The sequence below is a fragment of the Acomys minous genome (genome assembly GCF_964271855.1).
Source record: "Acomys minous genome assembly, chromosome: 16".
In the NCBI taxonomy this organism is placed as follows: domain Eukaryota; kingdom Metazoa; phylum Chordata; class Mammalia; order Rodentia; family Muridae; genus Acomys; species Acomys minous.
This window is the reverse complement of record NC_140498.1, coordinates 38,900,094-38,918,263: the sequence shown is the minus strand read 5'-3', so window position 1 is coordinate 38,918,263 and position 18,170 is coordinate 38,900,094. Positions and strand designations below refer to the sequence as shown.

Sequence of the window (18,170 nt, the reverse complement as noted above, 5' to 3'; positions counted from 1 at the left end):
ATAGCTAGTCCAGGACAGTCAGGGCTACAAAGAGAAACCCTGGGTTTTTTGTTTTGTTTTTGTTTTCTTTTTTCTTTCTGTTCTTTCTTTTTTTGTTGGTTTTTTTTTTTTTTTTGAGACAGGCTAGCGTCAAATTCACAGAGATTCAGCTGCCTCTGCCTCCCAAGTGCTGGGATTAAAGGCATGCACCACCATGCCCAGCTCAAAACTCCGTCTTGAAAAAAATCAAAACCAAAACCAAAACCAAATATTGTACTGTAAGTGTCTTTGTGAAGTGGAAACTCCAATGAACAAAGAGACACATAAGCATTCAGAGAGAAAGAGAGAACTCTTTAATAATCTCTTGCTGGAAATTTTTACAATTTTTATAGAGTAAGCATCATTGTCACAAATGTCTATTGTCCTAGGGTGGTCTTTCCAACCCTGTCCCCAGATTACAGACTTGAATCACCCCACAAGTAAATAATATGTATATATTATTTTGCTTTGTATTTTTACAAACATTACATTACTCTCAATAGTAACTGGTACTTTACAGCACAGATAAATCAACATCCAAACAAGCTTATATCTAATTAAAAAAAATCTCTTCCAACTTTCACTGAAATAAGCAAAATAGTTTTACAGATAGTAAATTATGAAATGGAGAACCTGGTGCGGTGGCACACGCCTTTAATCCCAGCACTCGGGAGGCAGAGGCAGGCGGATGGCCAGCCTGGTCTACAAAGCAAGTCTAGGACAGCCAAGGCTACACAGGGAAACCCTGTCTCAGAAAAAAAACAAACAAACAAACAATAACAACAACAACAACAACAAAAAACCCCAACAAACAAAAAAACCAAGAAATGGAAAAAGGGGCTGGAGAGATGGCTCAGAGGTTAAGAGGTCCTGAGTTCAATTCCCAGCAAACACATGGTGGCTCACAACCATCTATAATGTGATCTAATGCTCTCTTCTGGTGTGCAGGTTAACATGGAGGCAGAGCACTGTATACATTATTTAAAAAAAAAAAAAAAAGACATGGAACAAGCAAGCCGGGCACGTCTTTAGTTTCAGCACCTGGGAGGCAGGTGGATCGCTGTGAGTTCGAGGCCAGCCTCTACAAAGCAAGTCAAGGCTATACAGAGAAACCCTGTCTCGAAACAACCAACCTCCCCTCCATAAAGAAATGGAACAAGTGTTATATCATATGCTGATAATCTCAGCAGTCTGCCGGCTGAGTGGAAACAGGATAGCAAATTCAAGCCCAACCTGGACTATATAGGAGCCTGTTTCCAACAAAAGAAATGGAGGCAGGTAGGTACACTTGCACATTTCTGTAATTGCAGTATTTAGTAAAAAAGGAAATGTGGGAGGGTCAGGAATGCAAGATCATCTTCAGCTACATAGTAAGTTCAAGGTCAGCATGGGCAACATGAGATCATATTATATAAAGAAAGAAGGAACAAGATATAAATGTTTAAAAAATAACTTCTTTTTTTTCTTTTTTTTTTTTTTTTTTGGTCGAGACAGGGTTTCTTGGTTGTAGCTTTGGCTGTCCTGGACTCACTTTGTAGACCAGGCTAGCCTCGAATTCACAGTGAATCCCCTGCTTCTGCCTCCCGAGTGCTGGGATGAAAGGCGTGCGCCACCACCTCCTGGCCAGCTATATTTAATTTGATCGACTAACATCTCCTTAGAGCATAGAATTTGGTGTTTCAGAGACCAGGGCGAAATCAGGGTTGGAGCGACGCCTGGTGCCCGAAACTACATTTCCCGGCAGGCCCTGCATCAACGTCGACGAACTTCCTCCCAGCATTCCCTGCGGCGGGAAAGTGCCAAGCGGGCTTCAGGCCGATAGGACTACCTTTCGTCGTCGCTGTTTGCCGCTGCTGCCGTTGAGTTGTGAGGAGCTTCCCGGCCGTCTCCACTGGCCACCATGTCCGCCCAGGCGCAGATGCGGGCCCTGCTGGACCAGCTCATGGGCACGGCACGGGACGGTGAGTCTGAGCAGCCGTCCCAGCGCTAGGCGGGGGCGGGAGCAAGGCGAGGCCGCCTGGCAGCCTGAGGCGAGGGCCGTGACAGTGTGCGCCTGCGCGGGGCGCCATTTCCCTCCCCTGCTCGCCGAGCCTAGGCTCCGGGCCTTTGTCTGATCTTCTTGGCCAGCGGGTCTGCCGCGGCCGCCGTGTCTTACTCGTTCCGCCGGCCCTCCTCCATGAGAGGCCGAACCGACGGTGGGGTTTGGCCCCCTTCCCGTTTTTCATCATGCGAATTCTCTTGGTCGGCACCGCGGCTCGGCGCCGCCCGGCACACTGGAGCGTCGGCGAGGGGCAGGATCCAGCTCAGGCTCCGGGGTGCTGGCTGCCGGGTGGCGGAATTCCTCTGATGCTTCTCGGAGGAGAGGCGACCCCGGAAGGAGCTGGACGGGTTTCGAAAACCCCGGGTGTTTCTTGCTCCAGACGGTTACAAGGGGAGCCGCAAATGAGCATTTCTAACGTGGGTTCCTCCGTGTACTTTTCTAGTCTTCCCACCCTTCATCCCCCGGCCTCACAAACTAGCCTCGGTTTAGTCAGCTCTTGGCATTCGTTAGGTAGGTGGTTCCGTAGGGAGGCGTGCAAGATCATGGTGTCTCAGGAGAGAGCAGTTGCATCCTAGCAAAGCTAGGTCCCTGCTGTGGTTTGTGTTTTCATTTTTACTAAAGTAAACGGAGTTGTAATTTCACACTGGCACATTTCGCAGGGCTGTGCAGATTTCTTGCACCATTTCGTAGGTCAATAAGTGCTTTTAGCTTTCTTTGTATGTTGAGTTGCTTTTGAATTGCTGCCCATATTTTTATTTCATACAAACTGAACAATTGTGGCCCCTCTATTTTATTTATAAAGGTTCAGTGTATCTTTGCCTGCCTACATCAATCTGCAAGGGAGTTGCAGAAAAGCCTCATGTTCATCGAGCCGTGAGTCACAACCAATTTCTAAGCTGTTATAACAAAAAAGTGTTTGCTTTTTTTCCACAAGTAACTTTAAAAGTGTAGTTTAGAAAGAAAACATTTTCAGTAAAAAGACACTACATTAATCCTGGATGCTTGCAAATCCTGAAATTTATTCCTCCTTGACTATTACACAGCACTGTGTCCTATACACAGATTAGCCTTAAAATTTGTCACATACCACTTTGCCTTTACTTTTATGTATCATTCCCCCTGACTTCCTTACTGCAGGTGTGGGCAAGAAAACTTTTCCTTTAAAACTTTTCAACAGCGGGCATAAATTTCTGCAGCTGAGTTCTTGAAGAATGCAGATGGGTACAGTATGTGTTGGAGTTCACAGTGTGTATTGACTAACCTGATGCTTTTTTTATTTTTTTATTTTTTTCCTTTCTTTGGTATTGTCTGTTAAAAGTGACTCCCAGGTGCCAACTTTCCTTTATGGGTGGGGATAAAAGGGGAATAAGAAGAAAAGGTCTAGAGATATTTAACAGTCAGTGACAGAGCTTGAAAGCTTTCTTCCTCTTGTAGTTTTTGGTAAAATACTGCCTATTAATTTGACTATAACAAAAAGATTAGATTTCTAAATAGCTTTGGTTGGTGGAAATTACCAGCCATAAGTCATATGTGCTGGATTCATGGCACTTTGATTACATGGGTCTTGGTATGTCATTGCCCACATGTGTACTTGGGCTGATGCCTTTTGATGCTCACTTTTACTTCTGACTCCTTGGTTTAATGATGGAGTTAGATGTGATTAAGTGTGCTTCTTATAAAATACTTAGATTAAAAAATACCTACATTTCATTTCAATTGTAAATATCTTTAGATCAGTTTCTTAGTGTACATGATGGGAAAAATACGGAAATGCTAGTCTGCAAATCATCCAGGTGTATTATTGTGCCAGATAGTGGTGTGTAGTTAATGAGACTTTATTTAAAACCACAAATGAATTTCAGGAGATGAAACCAGACAGAGGGTCAAGTTTACAGACGATCGTGTCTGCAAGAGTCACCTTCTGGATTGCTGCCCCCATGACATCCTTGCTGGGACGGTAGGTGAATTTCTGAACATTGTTATGGATTACTCAGAAAGTGTGGGTCAGTAGATGTAAAAGTTTTGTTTTTTTTTTACATCGGAAAGAGGGAGATACTATTTTAAAAAACTAAATGGGGGCTAGTGAGGTAGCTTAGTGGTTAAGAACACTTGTTGTGGGGCTGGAGAGATGGCTCAGAGGTTATGAACCCTGTCTGCTTTATGAGAGGTCCTGAGTTCAATTCTCATCAGTCATCTGTAATGAGATCTGGTGCTCTCTGGTGTACAGGCACACATACAGGCGAACACTGTATACATAATAAGTAAATCTTTTAAGAAACAGACAATGATTGTTTTTAAAAACAGAACACAAAAAACACTTGTTGCTCTTGCAGAGGACTGGGGTTTGAGTCTCAGTGCCCACATGGTAGCTTACAAATATCTGTAACTCCAGTTTCGGGGCATCTGACACATATGAATTCTATAGACAACTACATTCATGTGCAAAAACCTATACACAGGCATATACATATACATAATTTAAAAATAATGAAAATAAGTCTTAAAATTAAATAATGCTTAAAATATGACTTTTAAGGTTAGAGTTGCTGAAACACCCACTTCATACTGTTGTAAAGAATTAAGTTGGAGCCAGGCATGGTGGCATACACCTTTAATCCCAGTGCCTTTAATCCCAGCACTTGGGAGGCAGAGGCAGACAGATCACTATGACTACCAGAATATGACAGTCTGGGAGACACAGACGAAGGGATATAAAAGACACAAGGATAATGCTGGGAAGCCCTGGAGTTTGGTGGAATGTGTGTTGATTAACAGTGTAATCCAGCAGGGTACAGGCTGTGATGTGCCACAGTGATGAGTAGGAAAACCAAGACAGAGACTCTATACTGTCTACAGCTTTTCTATAAAACTAACATTCCTAAACCCAGAGTACCTTTAAATGCCATCATGGAACTGGTTTTGGTGGTGCACGCCTTTAATCGGGAGGCAGAGGCAGGCAGATCACTGTGAGTTCGAGGCCAGCCTGGTCTACAAAGTGAGTCCAGGGCAGCCAAGGCTACACAGAGAAACCCTGTCTCAAAAACAAAACAAAAAAATTACAGGACTGGAGAGATGGCTCAGTGGTTAAGAGTACTGGTGTTTTCCAGAGGGCCCAGGTTCAATTCCTAGGACCCACTCAGCAGTTTACAGCTGTCTTAATTTTAGTCCCCAGGCAATCTGACACCCTCTTGTGGTCTCTTTGGGGACCCGGCATGTACATGGTGCACAGACCATATATGCAGGCAAAATATCCATACAAATTAAAATAAGTAAAAATGTAAACAGATTACAGAAGAATTGGTGCCCATCTGTTATCTTTAAAAAATAGTTCTTGTTGAAATTTTCATATACACATACAGTGAATTTTAATCATATTCACCCCTCCTTTCTTAGTAGATATGTTTGTGAGAGTCTCATGGGACACTTTGAGTAGGAATTTGTGTGAGGAGTTGGGTGTTTTTCAGGTAGAATTCCATTTTCCTTTACTATGCAAAATCTGTTGTCCTTCAAATTATAGATTGTTGGTAGAGTTTTGGGGTTATGAAACTTTTTCTAATATAAAATTTATAATGCAGTTAGATTTTTGAAAAATTGTTTTGCTTTGTTTTCCAATTTTTTGAGAAAATTGGCTTTCCTCGACTCACTTTGTAGACCAGGCTGGCCTTGAACTCACAGCGATCTGCCTGCCTTTGCCTCCCAAGTGCTGAGATTAAAGCCTTGCTCTGCCACGCCCAGAGGCCAGAAAAAAATGCATTGGATCATCTGCAATGGGAATTACAGGTGGTTTTGAATTACAGGGTACCTGACAGTAAACCCAGGGCTTCTGAAAGCCCAGCAAGTGCTCTTGATTTCAGGACCATCCTATAAGTCCCTGCTTGGTTTCAACTTCATTACTTATATTTTTATGTAGAGTGTGTATGTGTGTGTGTGTTTATGTTTGGTTTTTTGAGACAGGGTTTCTCTGTGTAGCCTTAGCTGTCCTAGATTTGGTTTGTAGACCAGGCTGGCCTCGAACTCATAGCGATCCATCTGCCTCTGCCTCCCAGTGCGCGTGTTTGTATTTTGTGTGTCTGTTCTTTTAGGCACCACAGTGTTCATGTAGTCATCTTGGAGGACAACTTGGAAGAACGTTTTTTTCCACCCTGTTAAATTGGGTTGCACTCAATTGTCACGTGGCTTTTCCTGCTGGGTCATCTTATCAGCCTCTAATAGAAAATAAAAATCAATTGACGATCACATTGATTGGATACTTTTGTAACTCTTTCTGAATAATACAGATAAATACAGGCTTTGTGTTTGGAATGTGGTTTCATTTGAAATTAAATTTATGACAGAACAATGGAGAGAATCATCTGCCATATTTTTGCCACTTAAGAGTGAAAAATGTTTTACAAAGGACTAGTTTAAGGCTTCACACTATTATGAATGAGGATATAAAACCAACCATTGATTGTATGAAAGTATGTGTGCCAAATTAAATATTTCATGGTGAATTATGGAATTAAAAAATTGTATAGTGGTATTTATGCATGTATGTGTGTTAATACACTCATGTAGAGGCCAGAGGAAGATAGTAGGTATTGTCCTCTCATCACTGGTCCCCTAGTCCCTTGAGTAAGAGAGTCGTCTTTGTTTGTTTTTTCAGAGAGAGGGTTTCCTCCGTAGCCCTGGCTGTCCTAGGGCTTGCTCTGTAGACCAGGCTACACTTGCCAAAACTTGATTTCTCTCTGTACTTCCCCTCCCTCTTTTGGAGACAGGGTCTTTCTATGTGCTCCAGGCAGCTTCCTCACAGTGATCCATCTGCCTCTTGCTCCCAAGTGCTGGGATTAAAGTTCCCTACTTCTCCTGGCATGGAGCATCTGACGAGGAAAGATTCGAGAACTGCCTGAATAGAAACTTCCTAGAGTGTCTTGCCCTTACCAATCCCATATCTTGTCGTCTTCTTCATTAAATGCTTGGGATAATGGAAAAATAAAAGTAAAATTGACCGAGTCCAAGACAGCCAAGGCCACACAGAGAAACCCTGTCTTGAAAAACCAAAACAAATTGGCAAAAGCTAATACCTTTCTTTCTTTCTTTCTTTCTTTCTTTCTTTCTTTCTTTCTTCTTTTTTTTTCCAGACAGGGTTTCTCTGTGTAGCCTTGGCTGTCCTGGACTCACTTTGTAGACTAGGCTGGTCTTGAACTCACAGCGATCTGCCTGCCTCTGCCTCCAGAGTGCTGGGATTAAAGGCGTGCGCCACCACGCCCGGCTCTTTTTTTTTTTTTTTTTTTTTTGACCAGGTGGCTTGGAAGTCACAGAGGTTTTGTAAGTGCTGTGATTAAATAAATGCACCATCACAACCCCACTGGTCTTATTTATTTATTTACCCAGTTTTCAGGGTCTCAAAAATGATACAAACATTTTTATTGCTAAATGTATCTTTCCACGTGTCATATAATTATGGTAGTAAAAGAGAATTACATGGGCTAGAGAGATAAACTCAGTAGTTAAAAGAGCATTTGCTGCTTTTACAGAGTATCCTAGTTCACATCTCAGTACCTACATAATGTTCATAAGCACTGTAATTTCAGTTTCAGGAGATCTCATTTAGCTAGCTTCTGACCTCTGAAGGGGCCACGCAAAACACTCATAAACAAAATAATTACCCCCACTCCGACAGGGTTTCTCCGTGTAGTCCAGCTGTTCTGGAGAGGAGCTCACTTTCTAGACCAGGCTGGCCTTGAATTCACAGAACAGCCTGCTTGGGATTGAAGGCAAGATCACCACTACCCAGCTACATAAGTCTAAAAAATGGAAAAAGAAAAAAGTGTACATTTCTAGGTTATACCTTATTTTTTTGTTTGTTTATATAGTATGGTCTCCTTGCCCGTGGTCTATGTAGATGAAGATTACTTAGATTCCTGGCCTTCCTTTCTTTCCTGACCAAATGCAGTTACAGAAATGTACAAATGTGCCTCCGTTTCTTTTGTTGGAAACAGGGTCTTATGTAGTCCAGATTGGCTTTGAACTTGGTATCCTGTTTCCACTCAGCCTCCAGACTAATGAGATTATCAGCATACACCATTATATTTGTTCATTTCTTGATTTACTACCTATAAAACTATATTGGCTTATTTCAATGAAAGTTGAAATGCTAAATTATATCAATTACATGCTTTCTAAAATAGATATGTATTGATGTATAATTTTTTTTTCTCCCACAGCGCATGGATTTAGGAGAATGTACCAAAATCCACGACTTGGCCCTCCGAGCAGATTATGAAATTGCAAGTAAAGAAAGAGACCTGTTTTTTGAATTAGATGTAAGATTTCTTTTGGATGTTGATTTACCTGTGTTCCAAGTAGTATCAATCACTATTGACAGTAATGTAATGTTTGTAAGTTACAAAGGGAAATAATTAAATATGCACTTGCTAACCACTTTAAAGTTGTAGAACACAGCAGGTGCAATTTTTTTTTTTTTTTTTTTTTTTTTTTTTTTTTTTTTTTTTGAGACAGGGGTTCTCTGTGCAGCCTTGGCTGTCCTGGACTCACTATGTAGACCAGGCTGGCCTTGAACTCACAGTGATCCGCCTCTCTCTGCCTCCCGAGTGCTAGGATTAAAGGCATGCGCCACCATGCCCGGCAACAGGTGCAATCTTATATTCATGTGATTCTCAAACTGTTACTGTCTTGAATTTTTTTTCTTTTGGTTTTTCCAGACTAGGTTTCTCTGTGTAGTGCTGCACTCGCTTTGTAGACCAGGCTGGCCTCGAATTTACAGAGATCCACCTGCCTCTGCCTTCCTCCCAAGTGCTGGAATTAAAACCCTGAACCAGGCTGGATGTGGTGGTGCACGCCTTTAATCCTAGCACTTGGGAGGCAGAGGCAATTGGATCATAGTGAGTTCGAGGCCAGCCTAGTCTACAAAGGGAGTCCAGGACAGCCAAGGCTACACAGAGAAACCCTGTCTAAACAAACAAACCAAACCAAAACAAAACAAAAAGCCTGTACCACCGCACCTGGCCATTGTTTGCCTTTAAAAAAAAAAATAATATAGAGAGGTTTATTAAGAGAGGGGGATTATTTGCCTTTTTAAAAAAAATAATAAGAATACAGAGAGGTTTACTATATGAGCATGGAGTAGAGAAAAAAGGGGGTATACCCCAGAGAGAAACAGAGAGATAGGGAGATAGAGACAGCAAGAGAGAGAGGGAGGAAGAGAATAAGAGTTAAGAGCCATAGTTTACTTTTAACACGTGTCTCATGTAGCCCATTCAGGTAACACTTGCCATATAGCCAAGGAAGTTGGGATTACAGAAATATGTCATCATGATAGATTTATGTAGTGTTGGCAGGTGAACTCAAAGCTTTATGCATGTTAGGCAAGCATTCTACCAATTAAACTATATTCCCAGCCCTTGGAAATTTTTAGCAAAGAAGCTCTTACCTTAAGATAACAGCTTTCAAAAAGTGATGGAATTGATTGGCATTTCACTTCAAGCAGTGTTTCTCTTTGGATGTACTAAGTCAAAAGGCCAATATACTTGTATCTTTCATTATTTATTTGTAAATGGGCATTTTGTCTGCTTGTATGTCTGCTGTCTGTGCCATCTGTCTTTTCTGGTGCCAATGGAGACCAAGACTAGGCTTTGGGTTCCTTGAGACTGAAGTTAGATTTGTGAGTCACGTTATAGGTGCTAGAGACAAAGCCTGTGTCCTATGGATGAGCATCCCATGTTCTTGACCTTTGAGCTTATCTCTCCAGCCTCTTAATTTTTATTAGGTTTATTCATTTATTTTTATTTTATGTGTATGGATGTCTGGTCTGCATATATATTGTACATCATGTGTGTATTTGGAGACTTTGGAGGCTAGAAGAGGTCATTGAATTCCCTGGAACTGGAGTTAACAGCTAGTTGTGAGCCACCCAACTCTTAACTATTAATCCATCTCTCCAGCTCCCTAATTAATTGGTTCTTTGAGACAGATTCACACTAGCAACTCAGGATAGCTGGAACTCCTGATGCTAGGATTATAGGTATGAGCTACTGTGCTTGGCTCAATGCCTTTTGTTTGCTTGCTTGCTAGCTTTTTGTTTTTTGAGACAGGATTTCTCTGTGTAGCCTTGGCTGTCCTGGACACACTATGTAGTCCAGGCTGGCCTTGAACTCACAGTGATCCACCTGCCTCTGCCTCCTGAGTGCTGGGATTAAAGACATGCGCCACCACATCTGGCTTCAATGCTTTTTAAAAGTGTCCTGGTTAATAATTCAGAAGAAGTTGAGATAGATCTTAAGAAGGCAACTGAATACTGTATTATGAAGAGTGTGTTCAACCAGTGTAGAGTTCATGGTTTATACAACAGTATTGAAAACTACTGATCAAGCAAATAAAAAATGAGTAAACAGCAAGTTGTTTTTTTCAAAAATATATAGTCTTAGGTTTTGTTTTATTTTATTTTTAGCCAGGGTTTCAGTATATAGCTTTGTTTGGCTGGAACTCATATTGATACAGGCTGGTCTTGAGCTTACAGAGTTTATCCACCTCTGTCTTCCTAGTGCTGAATTTAAAGGTGTGCACTCTCCCACACTCAGCTTCTATTTTTATTTGTATTAATGTAGATGCCTGTGGGCTATGTACATCTGAGTACACGTGTTTGGCAGGAGTCACAGAAGATGATGCAGTGCCTGGAATTGGAATTACATGTGGTTGTGAGCCACCTGACTTGGATGTAGGAACTGAAATCTGGTCCTCTGCAAGAGTGGTACATTTTCTTAACTGCTGAGCCAGTATACCTGCAGGCCAGAAGAGGGCACCAGATCTCTTTATAGATGGTGGTGAGCCACCATGTGGTTGCTGGGAATTGAACTCAGGACCTTTGGAAGAACAGCCAATACCCTTAACCTCTGAGCCATCTCTCCAGCCCAGCTTATTTTATTTTAATTTTTTTCTTTGAGATGGGTTCTCTCTGTGGCTTTGGCTGTCCTGGACAGACGAGATTGGCCTCACAGAGATCAGCTTGCCTCTATCTCCTGAGTGCTGGGATTAAAGGCGTGCACTACCACGCCCTGCTCCATCTATTCTTCTAAACAGCATTATTACATGAAAGTACATTTTATATTGATCTGCAGGAAATCTGCCCAACAGAGTGAAGCAATTGTACCAGAGCATAGGTAGTGAAGATTTTTCTATGCCATACCAAAGAGATGAGAGATACAACAATTACAAGCATGGAAGGACATATCGGCAGCAGGAAGTCCCTGGGGCCATGCCTCAACCAGGGTCCACCCATTGCTTGGCTTTGCAGAAAACAGTGGGCTGCCTCCAGGAAGCTCACTTATTTTTCATAGGCACTTTCTGCATACATGGCTTCTGGCATTGATGTTTAAAATTGTTCAGCGTGGTCTAGAGGTTGAGCATGCTTAGTGGTAGAGTATTTGCCTAGCTTCTGGAAGGTCCTAGATTTTATCTCAAGTGCCCTCAAAAGAGAAGAGGGGGAGGAGCTGGAGGATGGTTTAGTGGTTAAGAGCACTAGCTGCTGTTCCAGAGGACCCAGGTTTAATTCCCAGCAACCACAGCAGCTCATACCTGTCTGTAACTGCAGTTCCAGGAGATCTGATGCCCTCACACAGACAGACATGCAGGCAAAACACCAATGCACATAAATTAAAAATTTATAAATAAGCTGGGAGTGATGGCCCATGCCTTTAATCCCAGCACTCAGGAGGCAGAGGCACGTGGATTGCAGTGAGTTCAAGGCCAGCCTGGTCTACAAAGCGAGTCCAGGACAGCCAAGGCTACACAGACCCTATCTCAGGGGGAAAAATAAACTTATAAATAAAAAGAAAAATTTTTTCTAACAGGACCTTGGGGGTGGAGAGATGGCTCAGTACTTAAGAGCACTGACTACTCTTCCAGAGAACCTGAGTTCAAATCCCAGCAACCACATGGTGGCTCATAACTGTTTGTAACTCTAGTTCCAGGAGACCTAACATCCTCACAGACATAAATGCTGGCAAAACATGAAATGAAAATAAATAATAGAGCCGGGCGGTGGTGGCGCACGCCTTTAATCCCAGCACTTGGGAGGCAAAGGTAGGCAGATCGCTGTGAGTTCGAGGCCAGCCTGGTCTACAAAGTGAGTTCAGGACAGCCAAGGCTACACAGAGAAACCCTGTCTCGAAAAACAAAAACAAAACAAAACAAAAACAAAAAAAAGAAAATAAATAGTAAACTTAAAAAAGAAAGGGGAAGGAAGGAAAAGTGAGAGGGATGAAAGGAAATTACTCAAAAGAAATACTTATGCGTACATGTGAGAAATATGAGGCTGTGTGAGGTGTTAACTAGTGGCTCAGAGGCTAGAATAAATATTTCTCTTGCTGAAAACTGGAGCTTGGTTCCTGTCACTTCTTTAAGGTTGCTCAAAACTGCCTATAACTCCAGCTCCAGGTGATCCATTGGCCTCTTCCGGACTCTGTGGGCACCTACACTCATATCTACATACAGATAATGAACATATTTACATAATTTAAAAATGAAAATATTTGTTTACTACTGTGCAGATGTAGAGCATAGAATTTAGATGTGATGTGTGTTGGAGATAGAATCTTGTTCTTATTCATGGCTCTCCAGTTCAACCTTTCAAAAATTGCTTACAGTAACATGAGCAGTACAGATACAAAGCATTTTTGAAAAAATTTATTTTGCCTGGCATGGTGGCGCATGCCTTTAATCCCAGCATTTGGGAGGCAGAAGCAAATGGGTCACTGTGAGTTCGAGGCCACCCTGGTTTACAAAGTCCAGGATAGCCAAGGCTACACAGAGAAACCCTGTCTCAAAATAAATAAATAAAAAAATAAAATTTAAGTTGGGCATGGTGGCACATGCCTGTAGTCCCAGCACTGGAGGAGACATAGGCAGGCCAGTCTCTGTACATTCAAAGCCAGCCTGGTGTACAAAGGTAGTCCAAGACAGCCAAGGCTCTACAGAGAAACTCTATCCCAAAAAACAAAAAGGAACGTATGTTAATTATGTATGTGTGTCTGTATTTGGATATGTATATATAAGTTCAGGTGCCTGTAGAGGCCAGATATATCAGATCCCTTTGGAATTGGAATTACATGAAGTCGTGAGTCATGTGACAAACTAGGGTCCTCTTCAGAACCAGCGTTGGTTTTTAACTACTGAGCCATTTCTCTACAAAGCACTCTTTTGGTTCTCTTTAGGGATCATGTCTTTCTTTTTGAAAGATTTTATTTATTATGAATACAATGTTCTGCCTGAATGTATGCCTGCACACTAGAAGAGGGCACCAGATCTCATTATAGATGGTTATGAGCCACCATGTGGTTGCTGGGAATTGAACTCAGGACCTAGAAGAGCAGACGGTACTCTTAACCTCTGAGCCGTCTCTCCAGCCTGTGATCTTGTGTTTCTAAATTGAGCAGTTTCCAGAAGGGTCATTTCTTTAGGAGACTCTATGCTGGCAAAAAAAAGAGGAGGCCTGGATACTGTATTCATAGAAATTTTCTAAAATGATATGATAAGCATTGAATGTGTTGTTTTTACTATAAATTTTATTTATTTTTGGTTGTTATTTGATACAAGGTCTTGCAATGTTGCCTTGGCTGCTCTGGATCTCACTGTGTAGACCAGGTTAGCCTTGAACTCACAGATCTGCCTGCGTTTATCCTGTTTGCTGGTATTTAAGGACTATGTCACTATGCCTAGCTTATTTTTTTATTAAAGCTCCTTCCCCTCCTTCCCTTTTTCTTCTTTTTTTTCTCTCTTTGGAGTGAGAGAGTCTCCTGTAGCCAAGGCTAATTTGAAACTTTGCAGCTATGGTTCTACTTTCCCTCCCAAGTGTGGTGACTACACACATTTACCTAAAGCCAAGTAGGTACTTTTCTACAAAAATATCAAAGCTTAGAGTGTTCACCTATAATCCCAGCACTCAGGAGGCTAAAGCAAGAAGTTTATTGTTTTAAGACTGGCATAGCAAAGTTCAGGGCTAGGCAGGATACATAGTGTAACCCTGTCTTCTCCCTCAGAACATAGTTATCTGGGTATGATGCAGGGTTGAATATGCCTAGCTCTTAGCACTTGGTTTCATTGTATCACCCCATGAGACCACTGTAGACATTCTTGTAAGTGGTAGATTGTGATTAAACTCTTGTTGTGGATTCCTCTTATATTATCATTTAAATTTTCCCTTTTTAACCAGTCTACATTTTAGACAGTTTGAAAGGAGAGAAAGAGACAGCAAAATAGACTTGAAAAAAATTTTTTTTTCTTTTTTTCTTTTGGTTTTTCGAGACAGGGTTTCTCGATAGCCTTGGCTATCCTAGACTCACTTTATAGACCAGGCTGGTTTTCAACTCACAGTGATCCACCCGCCTCTGTCTCCCAAGTGTTGGGATTAAAGGTGTGCACTACCATGCTTGGCTCATACTTGAATTTTATTTTATTTTTCTTGTTTGTTTTTTGTTTTGTTTCTTTCTTCCAGACGGGGTTTTTGTGTAGCCTTGGCTGTCCTGGTATCACTCTGTAGACCTGGCTGGCTTCAAACTCAGCAATCCCCTTCCTCTGCTTCCCAAGTGCTGGGATTAAAGGAGTACGCCACCATGCCTGGCTGAATTTTGTTTTGTTTTTGTTTTTTGAAACAGGGTCTGTGTGTGTAGCCCTGGCTGTCATGAACTCACTTTATAGATCATGCTGTCCTTGAACATCAATCCACCTGCCTCTGAGTGTTGGGATTAAAAGTGTGGGCCACCATGCCCAGTGACTTCCTTGAATTTTAAAGGGTCAGCCTGGACTATAAAGTGAGTCTAGAACAGCCAAGGCTACACAGAGACCCTGTTTCGAAAAAACAAACAAAGAAACAACTCAAACAACAGAAAAAACCACGTGGGTCCATTCTAAGACATTCTAAGATCTACTTTACTTGATCTGTTGTGTTATCATTTAGTTTTTAGAGTTTTAGACATTTGAGTCCATTACCAGTGGACTAAGAATCTGCTTTAGAAGCATTTTTGCTTGATAAAAGTGTGGCTGTGCATGGCTCCTAGGAGTAGGTCATTGGTCTGTCCTGGGTACACAGTAGGGGAGCACTATTTGAGAGAGCTTGGGAACACCTTAGGATCCTGTATTGGGAGCTGTTATTCTGGGTAAGGTGACCAGCTTCTCATCTTTCCAGAAGTACAGCTTGCAAATATGTTAGCAAACATAGGGCAGATCTTTCCTTTCCTTTCCTTTCCTTTCCTTTCCTTTCCTTTCCTTTCCCTCTCTTTCTCGTTCCCTCTCTTTCTCGTTCCCTCTCCCTTCCTTCCTGTTTTGAGACGGGGTTTCTCTGTGTAGCCCTGGATGCCTGGAACTGGCTCTGTAGACCAGGCAGTCGTGGAACTCACAGATCTGCCTGCCCCTGCCTCTCAAGTGCTGAAATTAAAGGAGCGCATCACCACTGCCCAGCTTTCTCTTAACCATTTTTGTCTGAGTTCTTGGAAACAGATTCAGTTTTAATACTTTCATGCTTTCTCAGCAAAGTCTTTTTACCCACTGAACCATCTCCTCCCTGAACCTCCCCTCTATGTTTGGAGTGCTACCTCTTTATCATAGACTCAAGCCCCACATTGGCCTCTAACTCATAGTAATCCTCCTGTCCCAGTCTCCTGTATGCCTGTTGAGGCCAGATGACAACCTTGGCTTTTTTCATAGGTGCTGCCCATTTGTGGGATTTTTGTTGTTTGCTTTTATTTTTTACTTTTACATTTATTAGCTTATGTGTATATGTATACACATTTGTGGAAAAGAGTTCTGTCTTTCCATCATATGGTTTCCAAGGACTGAGGTCAGAAAAATCAGGTTTGGTGTCCAGTTCCTTTACCCACTAAACTATCTTTACCAGCTCCTCACCTTAATATTTGAGGCAGGATCTCTCATTGGCCTTGGATGTGCCAAGTAGTTGAGGCTGGCTAGTGGGAAACGCATGAGGCCAACCTGTTTACACCTCCCCAGTGCTGGGGTTTTGTTTTGTTTTGCTTTGTTTTTTGAGACAGGGTTTCTCTGTGCAGCTTTGGCTGTCCTGGACTCGCTTTGTAGAGCAGGTGGGCCTTGAACTCACTGCGATCCACCTGCCTCTGCCTCCCAAGTGCTGGGAGTGCTGGGATTTTAAAGACTCATTGCCATGTGTATACTTTAGAGGGATTGAATTCAGGTAGTTATGTTTGCATGGCTAACACTTGACCAACTAAACAATTCCTTGGTCTTGGTAATGTTACAGAGAGTTGGAGAACGTTCTACAAGTTTAGAAATTAATCAGATTTGGTTTGAGAAAACCTTGATTTAAGATGATTATAATTATGTTAACTGTCATAATAAATTTATAAGCAGAATATCTTACAGCTGTGCTGTCACTACAGATACCAATTGAAGAGATAGGAATTTCAATTTTTTGTCTTATTTTGATTTTTTGAGACAGAGTTTCTCTGTGTAACATCCCTGGTTGTCCTGGACTCACTTTGTAGACCATGCTGGCCTTAAAGTCACAGAGATATGCTTGCCTTTGCCTCCCAAGTGCTGGGTGGAATTGCAATTTTTACATTTTTGTGTTTCTGAGATAGGGTTTCTCTGCTTAGCCTTGGCTGTCCTGGACTCATTTTGTAACCTGGGCTGGCCTCAAACTCATAGAGATCCACCTGCCTCTGCATCCCAGAGTGCTGGGCTTACAGGCGTGTGCCACCACCCCTGGGTTTTTTAAAATTTTTTGAGATGAGGCCTTATATGTAACCTTGGCTGGCATAGAACTCAGATGTGTCTACCTCTTCTCTCGAGTGGTGAGATTAAAGGCATGTCTCCCTAGTCTACATAGGGAATTTTAGGCCCACAAGGGCTGCATAGTATGACCCCCACCTCAAAACAATAACAAAAGAACAAAATAAAGACTTTTGTTCCTATTACATACATAGGTGCCAAGACTGTACAGTGTTGGCACTCTGGAGGCTAAGGCAAGAAGATTGTGAATTCAAGGCAAATTTTGTGCCAGCCTGATCTATGAGAAAGTTGGAACTTGGCAGGGGAGACTCATCTGGAGATAAAATTCAGTAGAGTGCTTTCCTAACATACTCATTCATGGTCTTCAGTTTAATCTCCACTATTCTTCCCAAATAAAAGCCATAGGAATGACCCTACCACCACCTCACCCCCCCAAATGCAATGTTGATCATAGCTCTCTGCTTTTCCCAAACTAGGCTATGGATCACTTAGAGTCCTTCATTGCCGAGTGTGATCGGAGAACTGAACTTGCCAAGAAGCGCCTGGCAGAAACACAGGAGGAGATCAGTGCAGAAGTTTCTGCCAAGGTATAATAAGTGACTGGTATAACTTACTCTTTGGGGATTCTGGGTAGATGGTGCTTTCTACCTTGACTGTCCCCAGTGGAGACAGGGTCTGTGACCAGGCATTTGCGTGTCACAGGAATCTGTCTGTCTGCCTGCCTTTCATTCTTTTTGAGACAGTCTTATTAAGTAGACTAGGACAACCTTGAATTCACAGAGATCTGCCTGTACCCCCACGTTCAGCTACAGAAGGCTGTATGCAGATACCAATTAAAATTTCTTAGGCTATATGCAGTTACTAATTTTAAAAAAGATGCTTCTGTCCTGGGAAGACCTAGTAATTAGGTATTTTGCTTGCAACCTAAGTTTGTATGTTAAACCTTGACATTTTACTACCCATACCCAGAAGACATAAAGAGATACAAAAAGTGACTTGTACATCATTGCAAAAGAAAAGAAGCATGCAATAGTGCACATGGATTTACTTAGTGTTTGTTGTAATGACAGTAAGGACATCATAGTTTTATTTTGAGACAGAGTTTCCAGCTGGCCTTGAACCGACTATGTAAGTGAGAATGATCTTGAAGTTCTGACACACACCCCTGTAGGTTTTGAGCTTTTTATTTTTATTTTTTGTTTTTCCAGACAAGGTTTCTCTGTGTAGCCTTGCCTGTCCTAGACACTATAGACCAAGCTGGCCTTGAACTCAGTCTATCAGCCTGCCTGCCCCTGCCTCCCTAGTGCTAGGATTAAAGGTGTGTGCCACCAGACTCGGTGGCTTTGAACTTTTTTAA

At 42.0% G+C, this 18,170-nt stretch overlaps 1 protein-coding gene across 9 annotated transcripts in view; it reads left to right on the top strand.

Annotated features, from left to right (window-relative positions):
* Positions 1-1,777: 1,777 nt before the first annotated feature.
* LUC7L (LUC7 like) overlaps positions 1,778-18,170 on the top strand; it is a 30,167-nt gene continuing 13,774 nt past the window's right edge. For 3 of the 9 annotated variants that reach the window (XR_014775677.1, XM_084763092.1, XM_084763089.1), the window contains exons 1-4: positions 1,779-1,979; positions 3,922-4,016; positions 8,266-8,364; positions 17,290-17,400. Coding sequence is in view for 8 of the 9 variants with exons in the window: in XM_084763092.1 (XP_084619218.1) it covers positions 1,919-1,979; positions 3,922-4,016; positions 8,266-8,364; positions 17,290-17,400 (366 nt within the window). In the remaining variant the exon portion in view is untranslated. Of the gene's footprint in view, positions 1,980-2,010; positions 2,476-2,861; positions 4,017-8,265; positions 8,365-17,289; positions 17,401-18,170 lie in introns of those variants that run through there. The other 6 variants (XM_084763090.1, XM_084763091.1, XM_084763095.1 and 3 more) reach the window with 5 other exon arrangements.